Source organism: Symphodus melops, assembly GCF_947650265.1.
Source record: "Symphodus melops genome assembly, chromosome: 3".
Classification (NCBI taxonomy): Eukaryota; Metazoa; Chordata; class Actinopteri; order Labriformes; family Labridae; genus Symphodus; species Symphodus melops.
The window spans coordinates 14,739,403-14,755,902 of NC_136693.1; the positions used below are offsets into that span (position 1 = coordinate 14,739,403).

Here is a 16,500-nt window from a genome sequence, read left to right on the forward strand (position 1 = left end):
AGGAAGAGTGATGAAGAGTGTGAACGGTTTGGGCAGGGAAGGGGGGAAAGTAAAAGCTGATAATTAAGGCTTGAGTGTAACATCTGATATGGTACATGCAGAAGTGAATAACAGACGTGATTTGGAAGATAAATGTGGTTACAAGATGCACATGACTGCACATTTTTACCGAGGTGTTGTGGCCCCTGGGATGTTAGTGTATCCAGGCTTATTTGATAACTCATACACAGAGCTATACAATTTGAAGAGACAGTGGTGACAGATCCCATAAGATCTTAGCAGGGCGCACTGAAGGATAAATAGTTTGATGTAATTTTCTTCTCACGACGAAAGTAGCAGGATTGGAGGATGTATAATGATCCTTCTCTGAAGCATGCAACATGGACAACAGTAACTCATATGCAAAGGCCAGGAGAGCCTTGCTACTCCTCCCTCTCCTCCTGATCCTCCTGCTGTAATTGGTCTACTGCATGCAACCTCTCTTCACGCTGACGGCGCCCCCGTGTGGCAGGCAGAAGAAGTGCGCACGCCGCGGGGGGTTTAAAAGCCTGAACTGACAAGGAGCGGACCACAGTACCAAGGAGCTCCACACCGGGAAAAGTTTATCACCAACTATTCCGCTCGACTGAAAGGACGGAGAAACAGCAAAGATGGCAACCCAAGCCCAGCAGCCGCCTCACCTGCACCTGGCTGAGCTCACCGCAGCACAGTTCATCGACATCTGGAAGCATTTTGACGCAGACGGTCAGTGTGCAAAGAATTACCAGTATGCGGAATGGTCATTTAGAGTTTATTAGACGCTAAAAATAATACTTATAAATTAAAGAAAAAACGTGATTGTACTGTCTGTTTGTAGAGAAAGTTAAATTCCTCTTTCAATAATCATGTGAATCTATTCTAAAAATATATATATAGAGAGAAAATGTAGGCTTCAGTAATATCACTTGCTTCTAGAGAACAATGCATTTGCTCCAAACTGAATTTCAATGTTTTTTTGGAAACTATTTTTAATCAGCCTTACAGATTTACTTGATTTAAAAAAAAGAAGGCTTCTTTGAGTTTTTGCCGTAAACCTTCCTGTAAGTTGACCTGTCAGTAATAAATAATGAATGTATATGCTTTTTACGATTATTTTATATAATGTATTTGGGGAAATGAATATATCTGGAATACTTTAGGTTATTTAAAAACTGTGATAAGAGAAATTAAATACGATTCCATCAGAGTTTACTTATTGAGAGGAGGCTGGAAAAGAGGGGCAGGAAATATAGTGTGGGGGGGAGAGGATAGATGGGGATGTAAAAGTGAAGAAGAATGAGAGGGTGAAGATGGGGGAGGGAGGGATTAAATGATGCAAAGAGGAGGGAGGACAAGAAGAGAGAGAGAGGTAGAGGCAGGGAGGAGTGGAAGGAGAGAGGAGAGTGGTGAGTTCTACTGGTTTTACTGGGAGGAGCTTCTCATTCTGGGAGCTTACTGGGTATTAACTGGATGGATGGGGAAGTGTTTGTGTGTGTGTGTGTGTGTGTGTGTGTGTGTGCGCGCGCGCGTGGGAGTACAGCTACTGAAAAAAAGACAATAAATGCATAAAACAGATTTAAAGTATTAAAATAAAAGTAGTCATCAGCAGCTTTTACTGAGCCTCAGGATTTAAAGAGGTGTAATATTATCGCAGATGCATCAGAACAACATTTGCTTCTTGAATCATAATTAGAATTATTTGAATGCTATTGTGTTGTCAATCTATATCTGAACTGAAGAGATTTTGATGATTAGTTAACAATTAGTTATTTTTCTCTTAGTGTAAAATGGAAATCTGTTCAATCTTCCAAGATATTAATATCAATCAAAAGGTTTAGTTTTTCACATATAATGATCAACTAAAATGACATGTAAACACAAAAATTCTCTATGAAAGGATTAAAACAGAAAAGGACTGGTATCAAATAATTACGCATGATTGGTGTTTGTTTTTGCAGTGGCTTGTGCTTTTTTCTCTGTCACATACAGTAGTCAAGCAGCCTGCTACATGTTCAGGTTATTTGCAGGAGGAGAGATTACACATTTTATGAGGGATACCAGAAATTTACTCAAGCGTCTCTAACATCTGATTTAACCTCTCACTACTGTACACTGAACAAACTAAAGCGCTCCACCTATTTTGTCAGTCTATGAAGGGGGTCATAGTTTGTCCTTCAATTTCACATACAGTTAACAAAAATATTTTTTTTAACCTAAAAATGGCTAAAATTCAGGAAAAGATTGTCATTTCAACACCAACACGCCAGACTCTAACTTCTTCAGGTGGACCTTTTCATTCTTGTCTTTGGTCCGGCCACATCATTGTTGTCAGCAAACTTGATGATGTTCCTGGATTAAAGATTGTTCACATTCAGTGTGTACAGGGAGAATAGCAGGAAGCTTAGAACAAAGCCCTGAGTCTATTGTGATGAATAAGGGTGAAGGGAGGTTGTGTCTGCCACTCTTTGGGTTCGGGTGAGGGTTCAATGCCAGATCCCGAGCTTACAGAGATTTTAACAGAATAGATCTCAGCTGTCTAACTGAAATTGTTTGTTTTGTTTTATGGTATGAACTTGAATATCTTTAACTCTTTTACTGTTTTTAAAAACATTAACAGAAACATTAGAAACTGTTATGATTATATTCTTAATGGGAAATTATATTGTATCTGATCATGTGTGTTAAACAGAAGGGCAAGTAATTTAATTTAGTGAGGACTGAAGTCATAGAATAATGGAAACACTTGAATTAAGTGGAAAAAAACACACCAAATTTTAGACGCAAGTACACTGTACAATTAATTTGACAGTTGTGGTCTCGTAGTAATTGAGTATCTTTAAAACTATTGTATTAAAATTACCATAAGTGTTAAAAATGCCCCATCCCTCACTATTAGTGAATCAAGCATTACCTCTCGTACAAACTGAAAGCTTGTACAACTATTGATAAACCATGTAAAATTGACTTTGTTTAAAAAATACAGCCAGACGTCCCTGTTTTCTCCCACATGTTTTTTAAGACCGCCTTACTGTCATCCCTGTTTCAGTAAAATGTTTTTTATTTAATCACATCCAAAGTTTTATTATTCAAGTATTACTTGTGCCTTAGCATCTAAACCTTAACTCTCACATTCATTTGGTTGTGTTAGATCAAAAGATGGTGATCCTGATGTTTTTTCTGAGCTTTTTTGAAAATAAAGTATAACAAATTCTGTTACAGGCAAGGCGTTGTAACTCTCACTAGTTCTATGGGAATTTGACTATTAAGCTGTCATTTAAGGGGCAACAGAGCAAGAGACGTGATCTGAACAAATGACACATTTAGTCTCCCACTGTAATAAAGAAAAAAGTATACAAACTTATCAGGGCTTAATTAATAACAAATTTCTCCACCCTGTGAGACTGCCATATTTTTTCAAGTCACATCTTCTAGAAGCTCTCAGAGAAATTCAGTTTAAGTGCTCTGCTCAAGGGCTGCACACTAATAAGGATGAAGAAACCACAGATAATTACTTCGCTACCTAGAGGGGCAAATCATGGACTGGATTACATAAAGAACTGTGTTTTTTTAGGGCCAAGAACTTTGAAGAAAAGATACAATTTCCTCTCAAGTTTTCACATCTATAGCTTTGCCTTAATATTCTGTCATGGACAATACATTTTATTTAATCATAATATTTTATTGAGTTTAACGCCTCCAAAATTAAATTTCATAAAAGAGGCTGTGATATCACTCAAGGTCATGTTCTGCCTGCTCTCTGCATCCATGCTCAATATGCTGAACATACAGCCAATTAATCAAAAGGAGTTATTGTGTGTATGTTTACAAAAACAAGTCTACACATACAATTGTTGAATAAAAAGGTTCACAAAAGAGAACGAAAATGAACGAAGAGAAGTAAAGCTATAAGAAAAGAATAACACCAAACCTGGCAGGAAAAGACTTCAGGGTTATCAGAAGGCTTAATTAATAATCAAAGCTCCCAGTCTAACTTGAAATAAAATAACTATCTCTCACTAACCTCTCTGAATTGCCACAAATCAGAAGAAAGCAGCTTTTTAAACAGTAAATGCAGAGAAACCCCTATGCATCAATGAACATATCAATGTTTGTTGAAGGTTCATCAAAACAGGCCCCACATATCTAACACTCTAACGCTATAGAAAAAGCATCATGCAGAGCAGAATCAGGGCAGAATATGATAGTCTGAACTGCCTTGGGATGTTTATCTCCAGCTCCTCTTATTAAGCAGAAAAGCTTTAGGTGATGAGAGAGCTCTTGGAGGTGTGGCAACATGGAGCAAGAGGGTGTGACAGATCTGCAACACAGACATATTTAGGGAGAGTAAATGAAAAAGAAGTCCCGGTCAGTGGACATAACACAGGCGACCGGCAAGACCCTATTTTTAGTGGCGACCAGAACTATTTATTTAAAACACTAAAGAAGCTCTCCTGCATCACATGCATCTTCTGTTGTTTTATGCCGTAGTTCTTTGCACTGGGATGCAAACATGTTTATTTTATTTCTGTTAAGTTTCCGACGTTCACATTGGGCCTCATCAGGATTTACATGTGGCCACTTAAGGAGCTGCAATTTTTAGCAACCCAACAGTGGCTTGATTCTTCATCACACAGATTGGTGCTTGGGTTACCAGTTTCTAAAACACTATACTCATCAACATGTCCCAAAGAGCTCTATGATATTCCCCAGTCAAGCCTGAAGATTAAGGGTGGCAGGACTTTGCTATTTGGACTCTGTGGTTGAAAGTGTCACTTTTGGTGTTGAGCATGGTTTTGCATTTGATTGTCTTCTTGTTTTATTTGTCTTTTTTGAGAAGTATAACATCATTAATGAATGAACTGTGCTAAGAGGAGCTGTATGACTGGACAAAAACAAACAAACAGAGAAATAGTCGGACTCGAAGTATCCCAATCTTCTGTCCACTGAGTGTAAAACAGTCTATTTTTGGGGATGGATTGATGCATCTAGGCTGCAACAGGTTGTTATCTCGACCACATCTGCAGAACAGCAGTGACTGAAGCAAAGCTGTAATTGGCTGCAGGGGAAATCAGACGGTTGGGAAAAGATGGAATCTAAAGGAAGATCTCCAGCATCAATATGATCCCTTGAGGTCATTTCTTGACGATTTATGAGTCACATGTGTTTTGGGCATGATTTTTTTTGTTGTGTCCAGTCATTACGAGTTCAGCAGCTGGATTGTATTCAATATGCCGGGAAGCGATCAGCAGTTGAGTGGTGTTAGGAAATGTTTTTGGAAGAAGAAGGCTGCATCTGCTCAGTGTGCAGTGGTGCGCTCCATTCAGCAGCTGAGATTTGTAATGCTGAGTGAGACTCTGACAGCAAGCCCCAACCAACTGAGAACATTGTTGTGGGACTTTATTGCACGTTCCAAGATTTAAACACACTTATACTTAAGATAATCAATCAATCTTTTATTTGGAAAGCGCTAATTCATTACACAAGAGCATGTCAAATACTTTAGTTTTTGTTATATTACCTACAAATAACATGGACTAGATTATCTTGTTAGTGACCACGCTGTTCTGTATTAAATCATCTGTTTCAGCTCTGTAGACTGGAATGATTGCTGAATCCAAAACAACAGCGAGAATAGACAGCTGGTAACTAATGGAAGGAAAGGATTTGCAATGAGATTTTATCCAAAAATTCTCATTAAAAAATACTATTGACTTTGATTATCCCCAGATTTCTGTCTGGCACCCCTTAGAGGTTGTTTGTTGATAACTTGATGACTAATGGATTGATTGCGAGAAAAATTGCAGTATATGTTCTTGTCTCCATCTCTATGAATAAAATAAGTTTAGTAATCTCTTGAACATATTACCATCATCCTTGCACTGCACTTTGTATTTAGTAATAATTACCAGTTGTTGATAATGCTTATATGCGAATCGAAGCAGGAGAATGATAAGCATGGTCAACGATAAACAAACAACTATGCCCATCTTATAAAACCTGATGTACTTTTAAAGTCAAAACCTTGTTTTTTGATAATTTCAGTTTTTCAAAGAAGTTTAAAATTTTAGAGAAAAACTAAACCAAAGTTCATTGTTTAGTCATATTGAGGTCCTTGTTTCCATACACAAAGCTTTCTCGTACACTGATTTGTTAATATCTAAACAACAAGCTCAAGCCAAGCACAGATGGTGGCATGGAGCACCTATGACATGCAGTGATCAAATCAATCTGTGATGAGGAGAAGCTGGGAGAACATGATCAGCCTGTAAAGACGATGAGAGGATAAGAGATTAAGAGATGAAGAGGGGCTGAATGTATGCACTTTACACTATCAATCAGTATTTTATTCAGATTTAAAGCAACAATTTGGTTATCGTCTATTTTATTTATGATACCCCCCCCCCCCAATCCCCAGTGGGCCTGTAGACAGATGGGACTCATTCTTTAGATTAAAAAGAGAGTACTGAGTGTCCTATATGTCTCCTCGCAGAGTAAATGATTATATCAAAACATCCGTGTTCATGTGGCTGTCAAAGAAGTTCAAATCTAAACACAGGGACAGAATGCCCCAATAAGCATCAATCTGCCCACTTTCACCCTCTTAGGCAAGAAAAGCCTCATTATACTGCTTACACTCCAACTGCACTGCTGGGCTCGTGTGTTTTGTTTTCTTCTGCTGCACCGCATCACTGAATCTCCACAATCACTGCCACTGTTTATTGCCAAGTTGGCTGAGATATATGGAAGAGGATAGACCATAATCTCGAGATAAAAACTTGTTTTTGTGTTGTGTTCCTCCAGTTCTTCAAAGTGAGCTTTCAATTAAAAGTTTGCAGTTTAGTGGAGATGATAGGGCATGTGATAACCCGATACCCTGCTGTTGTAGCACTCCGCACTTTACTTTAGACAAAAATGAAGACCCAGATTTCTGTTTTGACTTGTACACCAAATACTCATTCCAGTACAGTTGTAATCATGTATACATACTGTATACAATTAAAGAAAGCAGCTGGTAATGAGCAATATTGGGCCATATTACAGAAACCTACAGACTGGTTGTGAACTGTGGATTAGGCAACTGCTCCAACATGTAAATCCCCTGTGATTTTCAATCTTTTAACCAAATCAACATCTTTGATCAAACTTTTGAACAGTCACAAAGCTTCAGGCCACTTAAAAGCTTTATAATATGAAATTGTGCCAAAAATAATGAAGCTCTATTGATGCTCCACAGGAAATGGTTACATTGAAGGGAAGGAGCTGGAGAACTTCTTCAGAGAGCTAGAGCGCACCAGACGAGGAGCTGACGTGGTGAGCTTCATGTTATGTCCACTACATGACACTACTTGTTCATTTTTACTGTTTGATTTTTGAAAATTATTATCCAGTCTGCTTTCAATCTGTTATATAACAAAATGAAATAAGGACAAATTCATCAAAACTAGCTACCACCAATTTGTTTTTCCAAATATCTTTTTAAGTGGAAAGTTAAAAGATGAGACATTTATCAAGCTTCTGTTGTTTGTAGGTTCTGAACATAAAGAAGGAAAATAAATTAGCACAAAAGAAAAAAAAAAATCCATTATTTTTTCCCCAATTGGAAACGTTATCTGCAAGGCATTCAGTCTCATTGAAAAATCAATTTCTGCCAATAATTACAATTATTTCTGGGTTACAGATTTGGCTTTGTTGGCATGTTTAAATTAGGCTGTTCAAAGTTGAATTACATTGAGGTTTTATCTTGAAAAAAAAAATATATATATATATATGTATGGCTCTATTATCACACCTCTTTCTGATCTGTGACTGAATGTGTTTGTAGGAGCCTTCACATGCTGCTTTCACAGAGAAGATGAGGGAGTTCATGGCTAAATTTGACAAAAACGCTGATGGGAGAATTGAGATGACAGAGGTGAGAAAACCGTTTGGTTAGTTCAAGATCATTCTATAGAGACACATACTGTACATCTCAGCCCATTAATGTAGAAACCTTTTGTATGTATTTTTTTTACCTACAGAGTTTGCATTTTAAATCTTTCCTTTTTTTTAAAGTGTCTTGAGATAACATTTGTTTTGAATTGGTGTTGTACAAAAATGATTGATTAATTGAATTTCTTCCACTGTGTAGCTGGCTCAGCTTCTGCCAACAGAGGAAAACTTCCTGCTTTGTTTCAGAGAGTTTGTCGGATCCAGTGCTGAATTCATGGCAGTAAGTCTATGTACATTCATCAGTGTCTCTTACCTTATTTATTTACCTTGTATTGCATCAAAACACTTCATACCATATCGATCACATGGTATTGCACTAGATCCTATATAGTATCATATGGTATCTGATGTATCCTTTTGGTATTGTATGGTATCATACCAAACCAGAGTTCTTCTTTTTCTCTCTCTGTAGTGAACAGTTGTTCACCAACTGCTGCTCACCGAGCTTAGACATCTCTATGCCTCAAGCACTAACATCACAGTTCCTCCGATGGGACACATGTTCAGCTGCCCTGCAATTCCTTCTGTTTCCCAACTAAGTTAGGATGACTTGTTTGTGCAGAAAGATTCCACTGAGAGTATAAATTGTTCATTTACAGATTGGATCCTGTGTCTAAAACTCAAACGCCAGAAATGCACTTTTATTGTTCAGAGTCATGCCTGATGGTATGAACATGAATTAAAATGGAAAAGAATTTCAAATAAACAACCCAAACAAACAAGAGTCACAGTTTATGATAACTGTTATCAACAGAAAATAACGAGGTACTGTAAACCACTCATTGCAGGACTAACCTTTAAACTAAACTTACCAGGTATGCAAACAGCAGCATACATAGTTCTGTGAAGAACCATACGTAACCTCACTCCTTCCTCGATTGCGTATTATGAAATAATTTGAGAAAAAATAATGAAACACCACAGATCTGGTCCTCTGTGATTCCTAATAGCATACCACATTTGCAGAAAACCGTCCTGAAACCAAGCCCGAGGAGGGTTTTCAGTGGTGTGATGTGTGGGCTTCTCTTTGAGCTTAAAGCTATTCTCAGACAGCCATACATTATGAATGGCACACAGCTTTCTGCTGGGGGAAGGTAGTGAGTGCTGGAGGGGGCTGAGGTATCCATCTTTGATAAGAGCTTGACAAACTATATTTAAACAATATCAGATGAAACCCTCGTACCACTGTCATTTCTCTTTGTGTTATTTTTTTTCACATGACAGGTGTATTATATTATGTATGATAATGTGGTTTAAGTATTGCACATTTCCTGTACTGTAACAGCATCCTTCTTCTCCTGCAGGCCTGGAGGAGATATGACTCTGACCGAAGTGGATACATTGAGTCGAATGAGCTGAAGGTAAAACACATATGTCAAACTCTGCAATGTGCTAATTAATTGATGCAGAATCATTTGAACTACATGCCAACAACACAGCTGCTCTGACAGCAGTACAGCACTGAGGTTTCTGTCATTTAGAAAAACATGCTCACTCTGTTCCACAGCTGACCTGTGAAGTATTAATAGTACTTATACACATGGTAATCAACAATCTGTAGCCAGGCACGAACATTTAAATGATCTGTTGTTTTAGTTGGATGTTATCAATGTGCACATGTTCTGTGTCATAACGTATGCATGTATATGAAAACACAAGGGAATGGAGATAAAAAGGTGATATATGAATGCGTATATTTATCTGGTAAAGAATCGCTCGATCTTATTTGAGAAGATGAGTAGTTTATGTTATGATGAAGGCTAAGATAGCAACTTTGAGCCTGCATGTGTGTGTTTGGCTCCCTGTGTAAACACTTTTCACAAGAGAAAATAGAACACATGTTCTATTACTTTCCGATCGTGGACATCAAATCACACGTTTCACTGTGACTATTTACTTTCAATCCTAATTCATCGTGTCATGAAGTTGTTCCCTCCCTACCCAGGGTTTCCTCTCAGACCTGCTGAAGAAGGCAAACAGAAACTATGACGACAAGAAGCTCAATGAGTACACAAAGACAATTGTGAGTATCTTTGGATGTAGGATGTATATTTTTCTTTAACTCAAACATAACATGCAAGAAATCAAAGGTCAAGAGTTTGGTTCGAAACCCAAACACGCTTATTATCTATATTAATATAAATACTGACAGGAATAAGAAAACATGTAAAATGTAACTGTGAAAAACGTTTGAAACCGTTTCCACTTCATTTATAATAGATACAGTTTAATGCTTTACATAGCACATCACATCGACAATGTCCATGCATTATAGTAACTTCACACCCCTAAAGGCTTAAATCTAAATTACAAAACAACAGCAGCATCTAGGGTTCCCCTCAAGTTTACCTGTAGTCCAGCATCATTGCTGCCTTGTAACTGAACATTTTGACACAATATGTATAAATAGGACCATTAATAAAGTTATTGAAATCCTTTTTTTGCCATGGTTTCTCTGATAAATTCTCTGCTAATCTTCTATTCATGCAGCTGAGGATGTTTGATCTTAATGGAGATGGTAAACTGGGCCTCTCTGAGATGGCGAGGTGAGTGTGTTTTATGATCTATTTGTACATTTGAAATCTCTAAATTTCAAAAGACTAACAAGATGAAGCCTCTTTTTTTCACCTTAGGCTCTTGCCTGTCCAGGAAAATTTCCTGTTGAAGTTTGAGGTAGGAATGAATTTACATTGAGGTGATCTAACTTTGAAAGATGTGACACAACACAGATTAGTTCATTACTGTATTATATCACTACAACAAGGTAATCACACTGCAAGGAGAAATGGAACTAATGTGTTTTTACTTATGTAAAGTCCACCAAGCATTAAATATTACAGCTTTTTGAAATAAAAACAGGATAGACTTCTCTGGATGACAAACGTTTAATTGCCAGTGAAGAATTTATTTGATATTTGATAGTTCAAAGCCATGTACTGTGGGTTTGTGACTTCAAGAAGAAGAAAAGGAGTTTATCGCCAAAATCCACATACTGGTATATTCTTAACGAGAAGACATACATATATATATACAGTATATATATAAATTTCATAGCTACACTGATTTACATTTGGAAGCTTTAGAGGTCAACATTTGTTGCCTCGTAATCTTCTCATATGTCCCACATGTTTCTTGTCATGTGTGTTCTCATATGGACACAGTCGCCTCAGTGAACAGACCCACAATTCCTTTCGGAGAGAGGATTAGTCTGTCCGGTCAGGATTAACTCTTCTCTAGTCCCAGTTATCATAATCTGCGTGGATTAATATCAATTCTGGATCTGGTGGCGGGGTTTTATTGCTCTCTAGAAATATCTTGCAGTTTCTAACAATTTTTTCTCTGCCTCTTTCTTTCACATAGGGTATCAGGCTCACTGTGAAAGAATTTGACTCCCTCTTCACCTACTATGATAGGGTGAAAACAGCATGCTTTTCTTTGCATTATTGTGCTTGGGATCTTTTTGTGTGTGTCTGTTGTTGAGTTGAACGTATTTTAAGGCCCATCTAGAGTTGAAAATTTAAAATTACCTTATACTATAAATGTTGTTGTGTGTGGCATCAAATAACTTGCTCCATGCTTGACATCGCTATACAAATACATATGAATTCCACTAATAAAATGTTCACTTTAGCTGTTGTCTAAGAAACCTAATGGGTTAGCAAATATTTATCTTTACATTGAAATATGGCGTGATGTATATTGTTTTTTTATAGGATGATTATTCAAGAAGCAGTGAAATGCTAAAGAGGATCTACATTTATATAAAAACCTGGAAAAACATCAGTGATATGAAAGAACAGAATATGAACTTAAACCTGAGTGTGACCTCTGAGGAAAATTCCCTCTTTCATTTATTTGCCATTAAAAGTTCTGAGTGAACTATCTCTATGCTAATCAAACAGATTGACATGTGGTACACTATTTCATTTAACCCTTTATAAACAATACTGGATTGTTATTTGTATATGTTGTATTGAAATATATAATATCCAGTGCCAGTATCAAGTAAAAACCATGAGATACATTCATATGTGCTGAAAATTTTGACCTTTTTGTGTAAACACTCAGACCTGACATTCTAACAGTTGTTGGCGTGGTTGCAGAATCTCTGGCCTTGTTTTCACATTGCATACTATATTTCCAACCTCTTATGTTGTCTCTCTCTCTCTCTCTAGGATGGTAACGGGTACATTGATGAACAGGAGCTGGATGCTTTGCTGAAGGACCTCTGTGACAAGAACAAAATGGTAATGTATAGTTAGTCTATTGATTGAGCAGTTCAAGGTTACTTTCCTACCTGCCAAATATAGAGCAGAGATGGAAAATCTGCCTGAGATGCCTCTGCAGTGTACTGTATGTTTTCTGCACTGTATAGACATACATGTGTCTCCGGTGTTGTTTCTGACAGGACGTCAACTTGAAAGGGTTGGGGGACTACAAGAAAAGCATCATGGCTCTGTCTGACGGAGGGAAACTGTACCGCACTGAGCTGGAGATCGTCCTCTGCCGGGACTCCACACTGTGACCTCCTTGCCTATACCCTGACACCTCCCTAGACATCTCCCCACAGCCTCCTCCTTCCTACCTCCTATTGTAACCTGGTGCATGTGTGTCCCTTAACTACGCTACACAACTTAGAATAAAAAACAAAAGTGCTCCTGAAAGCCAACAGTGTACCGCCAGCCCTCCAGATTTAGCTTTCTTCCCGCTTTTAAGATCCTTTTTTTTTTTTTATGTTACATGCAGTCTCACAGTGAGATAGCTATACTGTACAATCAGTACAGGAATATATTTTGTGTTTTTATTTATTTGACTTGTATGTTTTGGATTTTTACATTTCTCTATATATGTTCTTCTTTTATTTAACTTGAAATTAATATTTATGTTCTGTGGAATTTGTTTCTGTTTAAGTTTAATATGATCCTGTTTAATTTTCTGAAGAGGCACATACGGTTCTATCAAAGACATATTAAAGATATAATGAGAGAATGAATAAACATAACATGACAACTCTTGGCCCAGTTTTTCACTTGCATTAAAAAGTCATACTTCTTATCTAAACCCTGTTGTGTTACACCTGAGCTCTTACAGGGATAGTTTTAACTGTGCCACTGCTTCTACTGTGAACCATTGGTTTAATCTTCATTCTCAGCGCCTTGGAAAAAAAGATAATTTCCCCTCGATGCCGAAAGTCGTGTGGTTCCTGTGAAGACTGCAGATGCCCAGAGCAAGAGTGTTTTTCTCCAGAGTGCTCCACCTTCACTTTCTAATCTCCTGGTAACACAAAGTGTGATGTCGAAAAAGCTTGTGCTGCTCCATTTTTCATGGAGGAGACTCTCTGAAGCCTCTGTGCCACTTTGAGATGAAGTGAACTGAGCGGGACAAGCTGAGAGATGTGAAACAACCAAAATACAACAGTGTGATCGTTGCGCTCTCTCCACATGTATACAAATCTTCTACAACACACTAGAAGAAAATAAGACATGGCAACAAAACATTTGCACTATTAAATAATTGAAACATGTCGCCTTTTGGGGAAATGTGTGTATTTGATTCTCTACACCATACCTGACAAACATATTCATAGTTTATATATCTATGTTTAATATATGAATGATTACATTTCTTTATTGTAGATTACCTATAAACGTTTTAACATTCACCACTAATGGAAACCAAAAAACAAGATGCTGCTCTGGTTTACTTTGACTTATTCCATTTCTTTTTATAAGAAAAAATACCCAACACACCCCCATATTTCAGCATTATGGAACAGGCCACCTTCCATCAATTAATAATCATCTCTTTCATCTTTAATTAAACCCACTATCTTTAAAGCACAAACTCTCTTACTGCAGTTACACACACGCAACCGCTCTCACACACACACACACACACACACACACACACACACACACACACACTGACACAATGAGCTGTTTAGATAGTTAACTGCTGACAACAAGAAAAAAAGAGTTATATCCGCTCTGATTCCTTCACACACATCAGTGAGAAAAACGAGACAAGCGAGAGGAACAGACAGATGAGGTCCCGTTGTTATTTACCCCAACTGTAGTTGTGGCTGCATTAAACCCAGGAAGTGTGATACTGTTAGGATGCAGGTTTGCATGTGTGTGTGGCTAATCTATCTTTTTAACCACTTCACTTGCTACTCTTTTTCATAACATCATAATGTTGGCTTTTATATAATACTAATAAATTAAAATGCTGTAAATATGAAATTACTTACAGCAGAATTTAATCAAAAAACAGAGCTCATGGTTGACTTTTTAGTCACTGCAGTCTTTTCTAAGATATGAATATTTTTCTTTTCCCCAAGACATCAGATGCAAATATCACTGATATTTTTGGATCTCAGTCTAATTGTGTCTGTTTTTCGACAGACACTTGGGACAATATTTTTTCCCCTTGTTTCTTAGCAAGAGAAATCAAAGAAATCACATTCCAGCATCCACCTGATAAACTCGAGAAAAAAAAGTACCTTTTCTCAAGTTTTTTTCCAGCTTTTCTTGCATAAGTGTTTGCTCACAATGTTTTCATGCCACACCACCTAGAAAACATACAATACAAAACCAAAAAAGTTTGTGCCTCCGAATCAGACAACATTTGTCATCATAGCTTATAGTGGCCCACATGTATCATAAATAACTTATTATTCAGTTAGATTATATATTATATATTATGATTTACCGTAATCAGAGGTAAATAAAAGATGGGGAGTGTTTTTGTTTGGTGTCTCAAAAGGGCATTTTAGAGAAAAAGATGGTTTGATGCATGTTTAAAGCTTAGAGGATCACTGTTCATAATGGCTGTCTCATCAGTGATGGTCCAGTTACTGCTCTCTCAGTCATAAAGTAGAAGAACACTCAACCAAACCTTAAGAAACTAAAAAAACATTATTTACTTGATGAATGAATCTTGTGTCTTTTGACATACATTACTTTATTAGCATCATTAAAGCTTCACAGTCAAATGCAGTGTTATTTATTTATTTTTTATTTCTCTATCTTTTTGTCTTTTATTTTATGTTTTACACAAGGCATACAGCCCACACTGTCAAACATGATTACTGTGATTTATGAAATGTTATGTCTCATGGTTTAGTTCTACTGCTTTACATCATGATATCATTACAGCTGTCTGTTGTCACTCAACTATCAACAATGAAATGTGGATATGTTCTAATGTGTTTGAAAAAAAAAAGAAGAGGCATCATGCTAGCTCAATGTCAAATAAAGAGATGAATATGATATAAATGACAGAAAATAATAGTAAGTGCATCCATACAGTCTATACTGTAAAATGGGAATTAAACTAGCCTGTTCAACCCCAAGTTAAGCTTTGAAACGTCACTCAGCATTACAGTCAGAAACACTTCTCTCTTATCAGTTTTTCCATTATCCTTTTTTTTTCTTGCAGCTCTTTTATTTTAATGCTTATTTCAGCTCTGCTCAACCCAACCACTTTTTATCACTATTATACTGTTATTCGTTTCTTTCTTTCATGTTTGAATGGCACATACAACTGAAAAAACTGTGTAAATTACAAACAAAATGTTGCATTGCTCAGTCAAAATGTCTGTCACAAATCAAATATGTTTTTTAAGGTTGTGTGTTTGTGAAAGTCACTTTTCCTTAACATAACTGGCAGGTTTATTCTAGGTGTCTGTATCCCTTCCACACAATGGCAGTCTCACAGAGCAAGACACGCATTTGTCTGTCACTGTAGAGGTGCCAGTGAGGTACCAAATGCTGCAGAAAAACAGTTTCATGGTCTTCCAGGCCCTTTTGTGTGATGCTGATCCAGGTAGTTGGGCCTTCAACAGACTGACAGTATGTTTGTCAACTTGTATGACCTTGAAAGTGAGAAACTGCCTGGCATCTATCTTTGCTTAACATGGTGAAGACAATATAAATGTACAAAAGGGATAGAAAAAGACACACTTACTGACAGAGGAAGATAACAGTGTTTTCTACTACTTCAGTGAGTTAGAGGTTAGATGAGTACAAGGTGCTCTCCTTATGAAATGCTGGATTCATTTCATGTCTAATCTGATGACACAATACAGAGAAAATGCTAAGAATTTTTTTCTTTTTCTTCAAATGAAATCTTAAGGATGTCTCCATCTGGTGGGAGGTTGGGGGTAAAAAATTGTGCTTTGACAAATAAGAAACCCAAAATTATTCATCATTTTCTGCAGGGGTTTGGGTAAATTTCATGTCTTGAAACACTCATCATAACCATTAAATAAAACCAAGTCAAACTTTGATCTACATGCAGAAAGGGAAGTCATCGGCATTAGATAACAATCATTGAATCCATTCAATATATCACTAGAGCAAATTTAAAAACAATTGTGAAAGTTCTGCATAATACACAAAAGAATCACAGCAATCATTGTTCCGATAATTTATGTTCAGATAACCAGGAGAAGCCTAAATAACAAACAGGCTGAAGACCACAGCTCCAGAA

General features: G+C 37.1%; 1 protein-coding gene across 1 annotated transcript; it reads left to right on the plus strand.

Annotated features, from left to right (window-relative positions):
* The first annotated feature begins 531 nt into the window (after nucleotides 1-531).
* LOC306821273 (calretinin-like) lies at nucleotides 532-13,017 on the plus strand. The gene is made up of 11 exons (XM_079339594.1): nucleotides 532-744; nucleotides 7,253-7,329; nucleotides 7,841-7,930; nucleotides 8,147-8,227; nucleotides 9,312-9,368; nucleotides 9,953-10,030; nucleotides 10,498-10,553; nucleotides 10,641-10,680; nucleotides 11,368-11,421; nucleotides 12,183-12,254; nucleotides 12,416-13,017. Exons 1-11 carry the CDS (start codon nucleotides 651-653, stop codon nucleotides 12,530-12,532), a joined length of 816 nt encoding a protein of 271 aa, XP_079195720.1. The 5' UTR covers nucleotides 532-650; the 3' UTR covers nucleotides 12,533-13,017.
* Nucleotides 13,018-16,500: the final 3,483 nt, after the last annotated feature.